This window comes from Lepidochelys kempii, chromosome 15 (assembly GCF_965140265.1).
Source record: "Lepidochelys kempii isolate rLepKem1 chromosome 15, rLepKem1.hap2, whole genome shotgun sequence".
Taxonomy (NCBI): Eukaryota; Metazoa; Chordata; order Testudines; family Cheloniidae; genus Lepidochelys; species Lepidochelys kempii.
This window is the reverse complement of record NC_133270.1, coordinates 12,855,341-12,869,225: the sequence shown is the minus strand read 5'-3', so window position 1 is coordinate 12,869,225 and position 13,885 is coordinate 12,855,341. Positions and strand designations below refer to the sequence as shown.

Genomic DNA, 13,885 nt, shown 5'->3' with positions numbered 1-13,885 from the left:
TGGAGAGAGGTAAATAGTGGTGTCCCCCAAGGGTCTATACTGGGACCAATACTGTTCAACATTTTCATAAATGATCTAGAAAAAGGGATAAACAATGAGTTGGCAAAATTTGCAGATGATACACAATTATTCAAGACAGTTAAGGCCAAAGCAGGTCACAAAGGAATCCCACAAAACTCTGTGACTGGGCAACAAAATGGCAGATGACATTCGATGTGGATAAAGGCAAAGGAATGCACATTGTATGAGCTTGGGAAAATGGTGTGTGCAATTCAGTGGTGTGCTTTGTATAGACAGGAAACATAAGCAGGAAGCACAGTGGACCACAAAAGCAGAACTGCAGTGGGTTAGGGGGGTCTTTATAGATCCTGCCCAAACACAGCTGTGCTTTAGAGGATGTCAGGATTCCCTTCCCACTGGGGAACAGATGTGGGGACCTGCATGAAAGACCCCCCTAAGATTAATTCTAGCAGCTTAGGTTAAAAACTTCCCCAAGGTACAAATTCTTCCTTGTCCTTGGACAGTATCGCTGCCACCACCAAGTGAGTTAGACAAAGATTCAGGAAAACGACCACTTGGAGTTCCTGTTTCCCCAAAATATCCCCCCCAAGCCCTTTCACCCCCTTTCCTGGGGAAGCTTGAGAATAATATACCAACCAAATAGGTAAACAAGGTGAGCTCTTGGGTTTTTAGGACACTAAAAACCAATCAGGTTTTAAAAACAAAACTTTGTTATAAATAAAAAGTAAAAGAAGCCCCTCTGTAAAATCAGGATGGAAGATAATTTTACAGGGTAATAGGATTTAAAACACAGAGGATTCCCCTCTACGCAAAACTTTAAAGTTACAAAAAACAGGAATAAACCTCCCTCTTAGGGAAGAATTCACAAGCTAAAACAAAAGATAAACTAATGCGTTTCCTTAATTGTTTTATTCTTGGATGCTTATTTCAGGTAGGGTTTTAGGAGATGGTTTTTCCTGCCCTAGTCCGTCTCTGTCCCAGAGAGAACAACAAAAGGCCACACAAACAAACCCTCCCCCCACAGATTTGAAAGGATCTTCTTTCCCTATTGGTCCTTTTGGTCAGGTGCCAACCAGGTTATTCGAGCTTCTTAATCCCTTACAGGTAAAGGAGGGATTTTATGCTACCCTTAGCTGTATGGTTATGACAAAGGTGGAATTCAGAATCCCAGATCCCAATTGCTCAGTTGAGCCCTTCTGTCTCGAAATAAAAAGGACAAAAACCCTAGGACATTCAAAGTCTGAATTTTGCACTTCTCTGTATCTAGACCACACCTACCCCCCTATCACTGCAGTGCCCAAAGAGGGACAGCAACAGCCTTTATCAGAGGAAGCAGAGCACTAGGGTGACAGATTAGTGTATCAGAGAAGTGAGTCAGAGAAGCAGGTCTGCTGGCTTGAGTGGAGTGGTATCTGCCATTCTGAATCCAGACTGAAGGCAGGTTTTACCCCAGTGTAACAATGCATTGACAGGACAGCAAAGGTCCCATGTAAGTGGAAGTTTTCTATGGATTTCCAAGGGTGATCTCAGCACTGAATGAATAGCTCCTTGGCCATCCTTCAGGTGCCATAGAACGACTCAGCTTCATACCCAACTCTTCAGGATCACGAAGAGAGTAATACATTAAGAGACAAAGCCTGTTGAAATTCACTGGGTTTGTAGTCATTACAAACTTCATGCCAAGCCCAGGCTGAGTATTTTAAAAAGTTTTTAAGCTATGCAGGGCCAAGGACAGCATTAAATTCCCTCCAGGCAAATCCAAGGGCAGCTCTGTAGTACTGGCATTTCCAGCTTTGTTTGCAGCCAAAATTCCAAGTGCAAACCCCCATGAGTGGGCCCTTGAACTCCTTGTTGTGGACTAAGGCCAAAGCTTTGCCCAGCTTTAATTCTTATGTTCATAAACAGACAAACATTATGCAATGGAACAAAGGGAAGACATTCCCACGGTGCCTGCGGAGACCAGGATCATGTGTGACATCATACCCCCAACCCCAATCCTTCCCAGAGAAGACAGACCTGCTCTACATTCTGCTCCAGCTCTGTGACACTGGGAAACAGCTGATCATGAAATCGAGGGTCTTCCACAGCCTTCATCATATCGTACCCGAACCAGAGGGATTTGATGATTGTCTGGATGAAGCAGAAAGCCGCAGCATTAGTACATGACCTGCACCTGGAGAAATCGGTTATTGGTGTCTCAAAATACTGCAGTGAAAGAGAGCCAGATTCCTCAGCATGTTAGGCTTTACCCATACAATACTGCCCCTAAACCTGGTTGAACGGGACACAGGAGATCACCCCAGTATACAGGGCTGCTCAGGAGATTCAGACCCACTACTGCATAAATATTTACAGAGAAAAAACTTAAGCAGGAAGCAGAATGGACCACAAAAGCAGAACTGTAATGGGTCTAAGTGTCTTTATAGATCCTGCCAAAACACGGCTGTACTTTAGAGGTGGAATTCAGAATCCCAGTTCCCAATTGCTCAGCTGAACCCTTCTGTCTCTAAATAAAAAGGGAAAAACTGTAGGGCATTCAAAGTTAGTGTCTGAATTTTGCGCTTCTCTGTATCTAGACCACACATACCCCCTATCACTGCAGTGCCCAAAGAGGGACAGCAACAGCCTTTATCAGAGGAAGCAGAGCACTAGGGTGACAGCTTCTTCCTGTGATAACCATAAACACTTCGTAAGGCTGCTTCTGTAAGAAGTTTGTACAGTGAATCATGAGGATCCACATTTCTAAAGTGGACTCAAATTAAGCCAAGTTAGAGTTCCAGTAAATAGAAAAGGAGGACTTGTGGCACCTTAGAGACTAACCAATTTATTTGAGCATAAGCTTTCGTGAGCTACAGCTCACTTCATCAGATGCATTCAGAGTTCCAGTAAATGTGAACTGTAGCTGTGCAGCACAGCTGCCATTTGAGAGTCCTGCATGTGGAGAAATGCATGAAGGAGCAGTTCCCACGCAAACCATGTAGCTCTCAGAAACATAAATATTGGATAAGTTAATAACTTTGCATGCCTGTGAGGTAAGTGACCTAGATTGTCCCCTTAATTGTCAATAAGTTATACTGAATGAGGCTCAACAGCAGCCTCTGCTGGTCTTCTGTTAAAATGTACTTGGACCGTTATCACCCCAAAGCAGGGCACACCATGAAAGCTACCTCAGAAGCTTGTAACATTGTACCAAATCTGATTTGGATTCCTTACCTCCAAGGATAGTAGACTATTGTATTTGCTAACCAAGTGTTATTGACCCACTAACTCTTTCAGCAGCCTAAAAAAAATTCACCCTTTTGCACTCAGGAAAATGCAAAGAGACAGATACAAATTTTCACGTGCTCAGAAATGTACACAAGTACGGTGCTTAGTGTAAACAACAGTGGGTTGTACGGACACACAGATGCTTTTTAAAGTAGCCTTTTTAAATGCCTCCAAAAGCTTACGGCATTGTAAAAGAATAAATGGACACAAATCAGATGTCAAGAATTACAACATTCATAAACCAGTCGGAGAACACTTCAATCTCTCTGGTCACTCGATTACAGACCTAAAGGTTGCAATATTACAACAAAAAGGCTTCAAAAACAGACTCCAACGAGAGACTGCTGAATTGGAATTAATTTGCAAACTGGATACAATTAACTTAGGCTTGAATAGAGACCGGGAGTGGATGTGTCATTACACAAAGTAAAACTATTTCCTCATGTTTCTTCCTCTCCCCCCCCCCCCCGCCACCATTCCTCAGATGTTCCTGTTAAGTGCTGGAAATAGCCCCACCTTGATTATCACTACAAAAGGTGTCTCTCCCCCCCCGCCCCGCCCCAGTCTCCTGCTGGTAATAGCTCATCTTAAGTGATCACTCTCCTTACAGTGTGTATGGTAACACCCATTTTTTCATGTTCTGTGTGTATATAAATCTCCTTACTGTATTTTCCACTGAATGCATCCAATGAAGTGAGCTGTAGCTCACAAAAGCTTATGCTCAAATAAATTTGTTAGTCTCTAAGGTGCCACAAGTACTCCTTTTCTTTTTGCGAATACAGACTAATACGGCTGCTACTCTGAAACTCCTCATAGACTGAGCTTCCTAAATCTCTCCATTGAGTTTACTCCAAGAGAAGGTTAAGAGGTGACTTGATCACAGTCTATTACTACCTACATGGGGAAGAGATTAGTCAGTAAGTGGCTTTTTAACCAAACAGGAAAAGGCAAAATGGGATCCTATGGTTGGAAATGACAAATTCAGACTAGTATTATGGTGCAGGTTTTTAACAGTGACGGCAAGTAACCACTGGAAGAACTTACACAGGGCGGCTGTGGATTCTCCATAATTTGCAGTCTTTATATCCAGATGATGTCTTAAAATATATGCTATAGTTCACACAGACGTTATGGGCTTGATGCAGAAATTACTGGGTGAGGGTCTGCATTTTGTAGGGGGTGAGACTAGATCGTCAAAATGTTTCTTTCTACCCTTAAAATTTATGAATCTCAAGGCAATCTCATGGGAGCCTTCCCAATGAGAAGCAGGATGGAGTGACTCAGCCACCTCTCCAACCTTGTCTGGCCTCTACTATCTGTCTCCTTATCCATCCCACAGTGACACATACCAGTGCTGTTGCTGTGGTGATTTTTGTTCCTCCAGAGGCACCAACCACCATCTTGATCTTATTTGTTTTATCCACTAGGATTGATGGACACATGGAGGACAGGGGCCGTTTACCTGTAAGAGTGCACACAGACATTAACTTGTACTTAATTACATGCTCAGCATCTGAGCCCACACCGCCATAGCTTGCTTAGGCTAGAAATACAGAACACTGCTACCGATGGTCTTTTGCAGATCCCAGATCTGCTGATTCAGCGCACAAGTCTCTCTCTTCAGCTGCCAAGGGGATTCTCCCCTGTCGTTGGCTTTGTAGAGGGGGTGGGAGTGAGAACTACAAGGGCTTTAAGCTGGTCCCTGACATATGGGCACACCTCAGTGTGCCAGCTATCCAGATGTGTGCACCCATACACTGGAGGCCAGGGGTCCGCTTCAGAATTCATCCTTGAGGAATGGGCCCTTCCTGGTCACTTTCCTGTCTGGGTGAGAACCTCTGTAGCTCTAGATCTGATTGGGGAGGATCCCTTGCACTAAACCCCTGGCCCCCCATCCAGGGGTGAAAGTAAGTCGAGTGACTTACAGGTATGCTGGGACCAGCTCTGGCCCCCGGAAGGGGCGGGACCTAGGGCGGAAGGGGCGGGGCTGATGGGGGGTCAGAGCCAGCCCCAGCCCACCCTGTAAGGTAAGTGCCCCCCTTTCTCCTACCCCCCCCAACCGGGGTAGCAGCAGCAGCCTGGGGCTCCAGGGAGTATAAAGGGCCCGGGGCTCCCCTGCTTCTACTGCCCTGGTCCTTTAATTAGCCGCCGGAGCCCTGGGGAAGCGGCGGGGCTCCAGCGTCTATTTAAAGGACCAGGGCGGCAGAGGCAGCTGGAGCCCCAGCCCTTTAAATAGCCCCCGGAGCCCACCGCTACCCCAGGGCTCTGGGGGGGCTATTTAAAGGGCCTGCAGCTCCCCTGCTTCTACCGCCCTGGTCCTTTAAATAGCCCCCAGAGCCCTGGGGTAGTGGGGGCTCCTGGAGAAATTGGACATTGGTGTCTCAAAATACTGCAGTGAAAGACAGCCAGATTCCTTAGCATGTTAGGCTTTACCCATACAATACTGCCTTTAAACCTGGTTGAACGGGACACAGGAGATCACCCCAGTATACCGGGCTGCTCAGGTGATTCAGAGCCACTGTAGCATAAATATTTACAGAGAGAAAACATAAGCAGGAAGCAGAATGGACCACAAAAGCAGCACTGCAGTGGGTCTGAGCATCTTTATAGATCCTGCCCAACATGGCTGTGCTTTAGAGGTTGAATTCAGAATCCCAGATCCCAATTGCTCAGTTGAGCCCTTCTGTCTGTAAATAAAAAGGGCAAAACCATAGGGCATTCAAAGTTAGTGTCTGAATTTTGCACTTCTCTGTATCTAGACCACACATACCCCCTATCACTGCAGTGCCCAAAGAGGGACAGCAACAGCCTTTATCAGAGGAAACAGAGCACTAGGGTGACAGCTTTTTCCTGGGCGGTAGAAGCAGGGGAGCCCTGGAGCTGCTACCCCAGGGCTTTAAATAGCTGCCGGAGACGCTACCCCAGGGCTTTAAAGAGCCGCTGGAGCCCCGCAGCTGCTACCCCAGGGCTCCAGCAGCGGGGTTCTGGAGGCAATTTAAAAGGCCTGGGGCTCCAGCCACTGCTGGGAGCCCCAGTTCCTTTAAATTGCCCCCTGAGGAAGCCAGGCTGCCTCCATCTCATCTTCATTGCCCCATGATCCACCCTTGTCATTGGCAAAAGGCAGCTTTTACATAAAGGGGAGTGTACCTCTGACTCCACTTCACCTGTAAAAAAATGGAAACCAGGGAAGCAAAAGGAAGAGACCTGGGTTTAAAGGTTAGAAAAAGACAGTGTATTTTTTTCAGAGCTGTATTCCAAAGGTATCGTGGGGGAGGAAGAACATACACACGGACACAAATGCATTTTAAATATTTATGCAAATTACTTGCAGCCCGCAGATTGTTGGAATGCTGCATGGTGTGCACCGCTCCCAGGGCCTCCCACATTCACTCTTACTGCCTCCCTGATCAGCGATGTCCAAGGCTCTCCTGCAGTTGTGGAGCATTGCACTTGGAGTGATTTTTGAGCTCACCTTTGTGAGGGCTTCAGACAGCTGGGGATAAGCAAGTCCCAGGTGTTTTCCTCAACACTACAAATGCTTGTGTTCCTCTCAGCCAGCCAATGCATACAGATCACAGTAAGGAAACGTGATCTGTAGTTAATGAGCTTTTATCAGTGATGCAGTATACAGAACATAGGTGTTTCCAACATGTGACAGGGACCTCGACTCAGTGAGAGGTCAGAGGATGATGTCAGTCATGTCAGTACAGAGTCAGTGAGAGGTCAGGGGATGCTGCTCTTTAGCTGGCAGTCAGCATCACTTTGGTATGCAAAAGGCAGCCATGATACTGGCTAAGGAGAGGGCGTGAAGTGCTACCTGGTTCGATGAAGTTTGCAGTAGAGGGAGGGACTCCAAAGCCATTGATGATGTAAGGTGAACTGAAGTCATCCATCTCATCGTTAAATATGATTCCACTCACGTTGGAGCGAACTTCTGAGCCAAAGCTAAATAGAACAAGCAGAAGGGAAGGCACGTCAAACCCAGACTCTAGGTCAAGGACAAGCTTCAGGTAAATTGTAGATTACATGAAACTAGGGCTGTTGATTAATCGCATTTAACTCACGTGATTAACTCAAAAAAATGAATCGCGATTAAAAAAATTAATCACAATGAATCGTGGTTTTAATCGCACTGTTAAACAATAGAATCCCAAATACATTTATTAAATATTTTTGGATGTTTTTCTACATTTTTAAATATATTGATTTCAATTACAACACAGAATACAAAGTATACAGTGCTCACTTTATATTATTTTTTATTACAAATATTTGCACTGTAAAAATGATAAAAGAAACAGTATTTTTAAATTCACCTTATACACATACTGTAGTACAATCTCTGTATCATGAAAGTGCAACTTACAAATGTCTATTTTTGTTACATAACTGAACTCAAAAACAAAACAATGTAAAACTTTAGAGCCTACAAGTCCACTCAGTCCTACTTCTTGTTCAGCCAATTGCTCAGACAAACAAGTTTGTTTACATTTACGGGAGAATGCTGCCCTCTTCTTATTTACAATGTCACCTGAAAGTGAGAACAGGCGTTCGCATGGCACTTTTGTAACTAGCATTGCAAGGTATTTACGTGCCAGATCTGCTAAACTGTCATATGCCCTTTCATGTGTTGGCCACCATTCTAGAGGACATACTTCCATGCTGATGATGCTCGTTAAAAAAAACGCATTAATTAAATTTGTGACTGAACCCTTAGGGGGAGAACTGTATGTCTCCAGCTCTATTTTACCGGCATTCTGCCATATATTTCGCGTTATAGCAGACTCGGATGATGACCCAGCACATGTTGTTCATTTTAAGAACACTCTCACTGCAGATGTGACAAAACACAAAGAAGGTACCAATGTGAGATTTCTAAAGATAGCTACAGCACTCGACCCAAAGGTTTAAGAATCTGAAGTGCCTTCCAAAATCTGAGAGGAATGAGGTGTGGAGCATGCTTTCAAAAGTCTTAAAAGAGAAACACTCAGATGCAGAAACTACAGAACCCAAACCACCAAAAAAGAAAATCAAACTTCTGCTGGTGGCATCTGACTCAAAAGATGAAAATGAACATGCATCTATCCGCACTGCTTTGGATCGTTATCAAGCAGAACCCATCATCAGCATGGATGCATGCTCTCTGCAATGATGGTTGAAGCATGAAGGGACATATTAATCTTTAGCACATCTGGCACATAAAGATCTTGCAGCGCCTGCTACAACAGTGCCATGCAAACGTCTGTTCTCACTTTCAACAAGAGGAGGGCAGCATTATCTCCCACACATATAAACAAAATTGTTTGTCTGAGCAATTGGCTGAACAAGTAGTAGGACTGAGTGGACTTGTAGGCTCTAAAGTTTTACATTGTTTTATTTTTTAATGCAGTTATTTTTGTACATAATTCTACATTTGTAAGTTCAACTTTCATGATAAAGAGATTGCATTACAGTACTCGTATGAGTACTTGTATGTACAGTACTTGAATTGAAAAATACTATTTCTTTTGTTTATTACAGTGCAAATATTTGTAATAAAAAATAAATACAAAATGAGCACTGTATACTTTGTATTCTGTGTTGTAATTGAAATCAATATATTTGAAAATGTAGAAACATCCAAAATATTTTAATAAATGGTATTCTATTATTGTTAGTGCGATTAATCACAAGTTTTTAAATCGCTTGACAGCCCTACATGAAACTATTGTATCTCAGAGTGAGACAGGCCTGCACTCAGAGAGCACCTGGCAGACAAACAGAGGGGCATTAACCAACCTCTGGATCTAACCTGGGGGAACCATTTCTCCTCTGCCTTTCACGTTGTGTAGTAACCTTCTCTGTACAGGAGACGCTGCCACCAACATGAATGGGAAACTCTATTTACAGACACTTTGCACGTGTAACTATCCCAGGTGTGAGGACAGCAGAGAATCAGGACCCAGATTTCCCATACCAGAGCCAAACCAAACCTCCAAATACCCAAACATGCCTAAATGTGCAGATTGAACTCCGGATCCAAACCGCCCTGGGGTAGAGATGCATCATGGAGATAGGATTGAGTTGCAAGCTCAGATCCAGACCCATCTCTACCAGAACAGAGGCAGTATTTCACCAGAACGCCACAGCAGCATCATGTACTTTGTTTACATTTTCTCATTACTGATTAAATCACTCGGCAACTGAATAAATTGCAATCGTCTTTATAACCCGCTAGTGTCTCGCACCCGATTCATTCAGTGATGCCACAGCCCAACACTTGACACGTCACAGGCATTTTGATAGGTTGGATTTGAGCTCACCAGGAGAATCAGGCAGGAAAGATTCACTCTGAGCAGGGGGGACGAAAGGCCAACCTGGCTGCAGTCTGGTAAATAAGGATAAAGCCTCTGTTCACTAACTAAAGAACTCTCTTAATAGCCAACAACAGTGCAACACTTAGTGTGCCGATAATGGGGAGAGCAGCTGAAGTAACTATACTTCCTTTGTGATGACAGAAGGAAAGAAAGGAACAGGAAGAGTCTGACAATTTAAGGAAACATTAATTGAAAAGAGGTACTTGAGTGCGGTAGGGGATTCCCAGACGGCAAAGCTCAGGGACAGAGGGGTTGGAATAGGTCACGGCAAAATTAAACAAGAGTGGGCTTGAATGCAGCATAATGGAGGCCTTAGATCTTATGTGTCCTACTCAATAGCGTGGGACTCAGCATTAGGGGCCTGACCTGTAACGTGCCCTCAGCTCCCACGGATTTCAATGACTGTGGAGGGTGCTCAGCACCTGGCAGGACTAGACCAGCGAAAAGTATAGAATCTAGAAGTCCAGTTCCAGTCTTACCAGAACAGTGGTACCTACACGACTCCAGTAAAGGGAGTTCCAGTCGGCAATTCCTCTACCAACGACTAACCCACTATGGAGATACCAGTCCAGTGATGTTGATACCAACCACAGAACCACTATGAAGGCGGCAGAGGCCTACATGGGAGTAACGTCTGAACTCATACTATTGGTTGATGGTGCTGGTGGCGGACACAGCACTGCCATCATCAGCCACGACGGAGAGATGGGATGTACCGGCATTATCTGGAATGTAGTACTCTGGCTCATAGTAGTCGACTGTATGGGTTGCGTTGTCATTGATTTTCCCCCGTAGGTTATCTGCAAAGAACTCAGAGGTCATGTTCCTGATCACCTGTTGGGAGAGACAAATTCAGCTCAGTGCTACCAATAAGTTTCAATTAAAGATTTAATTAGAGAATGCTGGAACCCATGTGAGATGGCTCACATCAGACCTTGAAAACTGTCTGAAATTCTTTGTTCCTTACAGAAAGCTGAACCCCCATGCTGCTAGCATTTCAAGCTGTCATAAAGAGAAGGCTATACACACTGACATTAATATCACTGAGGCCAGTTCACGTCTTTCATTGTCAAAACACTTTATGGAAGTCCCTTGTCACCATCCCCGTGAGGTAGGCAGACAAGTGGAGTTATCCTTGTTCATAGTCTGTTATTGTCTGTATAGCGTGTTGAACACATAACATGCTATGGAAGTGCAAAGCATTATCTATATTTTGTAAATTCTACTGGCAAACCAATGGCTGCACACTGCCCACAAACACTAGGGGAAATTCCTTTTTATATCCCTGGCAGGTCAGCCATGGATCAGTGGTAACATATGGCTTTGTATTTGGATTCAGATCTGTGTTTCATCAACTTGCGGATGGCAAACAGAATTCTAAAGTGTCCTTGGAACTATCAGGGGTCCCCTGCTGGAAGCTGAAAGCCAGTCGCCACTTGGCTTTCATAATGCTTTGGACATGCAGAAAGATCTTGCTTTTAGGACAGGGAATACAGTGACTTCTCTGCTATTTACCTCCGTAACGTTGACAAATGCTGGGTCTCCCAGTAAAGTCCTCTTGGCATACGCAAAGCGGAAGGCCTCCACAATGCGGTGGTAAGTCAGACCCTTTTTCTCCATGGTCGTGATGCTGTCACTGGAGAAATTAAATCCTGGCAATAGTAGATAGTACATTGTGAGCACATCTGAAAGCACATGGCCAGTGGGTGGCAACCAGGAACTGGCTCTGAAAGATGGTCAACTTGAAATCTAGTAATTTTAAGAAAAGACTCAGAAGCAGGCATTGCCCCAGCCTCTGAGCCCCAACAGCCACTGCTTGGGGGCTGACGGTCACCATTAGTTTTTCCTTTTCTGCTGTTGCTGCATGGAAGACCCATTCGGAAAAAACAGGCACTGACAATACAGATTGCTGTAAGCACCTCAAAGAGAACATGTCCTCTAGTTTCTGTTAGAGTGACCTTAGGTGTTACTTGCAAGAATGGCAGGTAAGCACATTTCAAAGAGCAGTGTCCCTTTCACTTCCACACATGCAGGTATCAGAGGACACCCATCAAGAGAATCTTTTTCATTCTTGAGCCTTTTCTTTCATATGCTAAGGCCATACCCTACATTTATGGAATTAGAGGGCTGATTCCCAGATGTACAAAGTGTTCTGCTAACAGCCTTCTGTCACTCGCCACTTCAGAACTGAGGTCGATTAAGAATGCTGCTGTTTATCTACCGAGGATTGCTATGGCAGAGCAAGTCAGCTGAACAGCCGCAGTCTTTGGGAATCCCAAGGCTGCTATCGCCTGTCACAGTGTGGATCACTGAGGCTTGCTCTTACCTTTCAGTATGTTGAGGATGAGTGCTAGCACCGGGCCACTCACGGGGGCACTGGGTGTGTACATGGTGAACTCCCCGATTGTGATGTTTAAAGGATTTTCACTCAGGATTGGAGTATAGTCTCTTAGGTCCTCCATTGAAATGATGCCCCCTAGAACAGAGAGAAAAGCCATTTGTGGCCCTGGGTTTACATGATCTCCAGTAGGAGGAAGAACCTATCTTCCCCCTTCCCCATCCTTGCTGTGACTGCCAGTGGTGGGAATACAGTGGACTCACCATGACTGTGATCTAACCAGTGAGATTCCACAGATTTACTGAGTTAAGGGGATGTGTGAATGGAGATGGGTTTATCCCTTTCTGACTCAGGGCCATATCCCCAGCTTGTAAAAATCTGCATCACTCTTGGACTGACTTATACCAGCCAGGATTCTGGCCATCTGCTTCTCTCGTTGTGGGAGACTGGTAACATCCAGGAGCGAGCCACAGAATCCTCTTGTTTTACAAGGAGGAAAAATGCTGGGGTGGATGCATGCAGTTGCTTTATGCCCCCCACAAGCAGAGTACTTGGCACTGTCTGTTTCCAGCCTCACAGGAAGGGAACTGATGCAGGGTTTTCAGAGTGCAGTGAAGGAAAGAGGTGGCCAACACTCCGTGAACAGGGATTATTTGTCTCTACCCTCCCTGCTTTTGGGGAGCCTCATCCATGCTGTATTACGTCCCCTGAAAGGGATGCATTCAGAGGGTCAGAGAGCATTCCTGAGGGAGCCCAGCCAGGTGGACCATACACCCAGGTGAGAAACAGTGAGTGATTTTAATTTATTTTAGCTCAAGGGCACTTTAGAACCTATGGCCACATTTTCAAGAAAGCTCAGCACCCAGCAGCTCCCACTGAGAACAAGGGAGGTGGGGTGCAGAGCAGTTCTGAAGAGCAGGCCCCAGTTGTGGGTGCCAAGCACTTTTGATAAACTGGACTTTGGCAGTTCAGGCACCAGAGTGCTGAGCATGGTGTGAGCTAGACAAACTCTTGTGAGTTTTACCCCCACGAGCTGACAGGCCCCCAGACAGAACTGAAGGAAAATGGGTAAACTAGGTGTCCCTGGCCCTAGGTGTTCAGAGATGTGGCTGATAAGTGACAGAAGAGGGACAGGACATGCAAAGGTGGCCCAGGCCTATCTAGAGGCTGCATCCAATTCTGATCACCTCATCTTAAGAAAAATACAGTAAAAACTGACAGAGCTCCTGAGAAGGGCAATGAAGGTGATTAGACTGAGCACAGAAAGGATAAGACAGAAGAGACTGGTGGCTTCTATGTACTGATGTTGTCAAAACCAAGCCATTCCTCTTACCCCTTCTGTCCCTCAAGTTCCCCATTGTACTTTGTGAAGTGCTTTGAGATCTGATGAAAAGCGCTATAAGCTGTGGATCATTATCCCATAATACAAGAATGGGGCGGGGTCGGGGGGGGGGAACACAACTCAGTGATGTTAAGTGTTAGAGCATTTACAACCAATTGAAGGAATTGCTTAAAAACAAACAAACAAAAAACAGTATATAGTCAGCTGGAGGAATTCACTGCTCCAGGAGGACAAACACAATAGGTGGGTTACTACGGTTCTGTGAATTCCAGAGCTATGTACAAGGTACTAGCTAAGCCTATGCTTCTGTCACCATTTAGTGGCCTACAGAGGGTAAGAGCCCTATTCCCACAGACAGAACAGATTAAGGCCACATGGTTTGGGCCTATGTTTTTAGGTATAAACTATTATCAGTGGTTGCATCTCAGATTAGACAGCAGAACCTGATCTGCTATGGGAAGTCAGTACTTCCCATGAGTCTAAAAGCAAAAGATCTTTGGATCAGAGATTTCACTTAAGGTTATTTACTGGCTGGAAAAGAGTCTACACTGTTTTATTGTT

At 45.0% G+C, this 13,885-nt stretch overlaps 1 protein-coding gene across 6 annotated transcripts in view; it reads right to left on the bottom strand.

The window, feature by feature from the left end:
- Positions 1–13,885, bottom strand: part of GGT1 (gamma-glutamyltransferase 1) — a 62,440-nt gene that overhangs the window by 3,841 nt on the left and 44,714 nt on the right. For 5 of the 6 annotated variants that reach the window (XM_073313700.1, XM_073313702.1, XM_073313703.1 and 2 more), the window contains 6 exons: positions 11,971–12,120; positions 11,160–11,296; positions 10,291–10,478; positions 7,106–7,233; positions 4,638–4,750; positions 2,038–2,151 (listed from right to left, as the gene is read on the bottom strand). In XM_073313700.1, coding sequence (XP_073169801.1) covers positions 2,038–2,151; positions 4,638–4,750; positions 7,106–7,233; positions 10,291–10,478; positions 11,160–11,296; positions 11,971–12,120 — 830 coding nt within the window. Of the gene's footprint in view, positions 1–2,037; positions 2,152–4,637; positions 4,751–6,426; positions 7,234–10,290; positions 10,479–11,159; positions 11,297–11,970; positions 12,121–13,885 lie in introns of those variants that run through there. The other variant, XM_073313704.1, reaches the window with a different exon arrangement.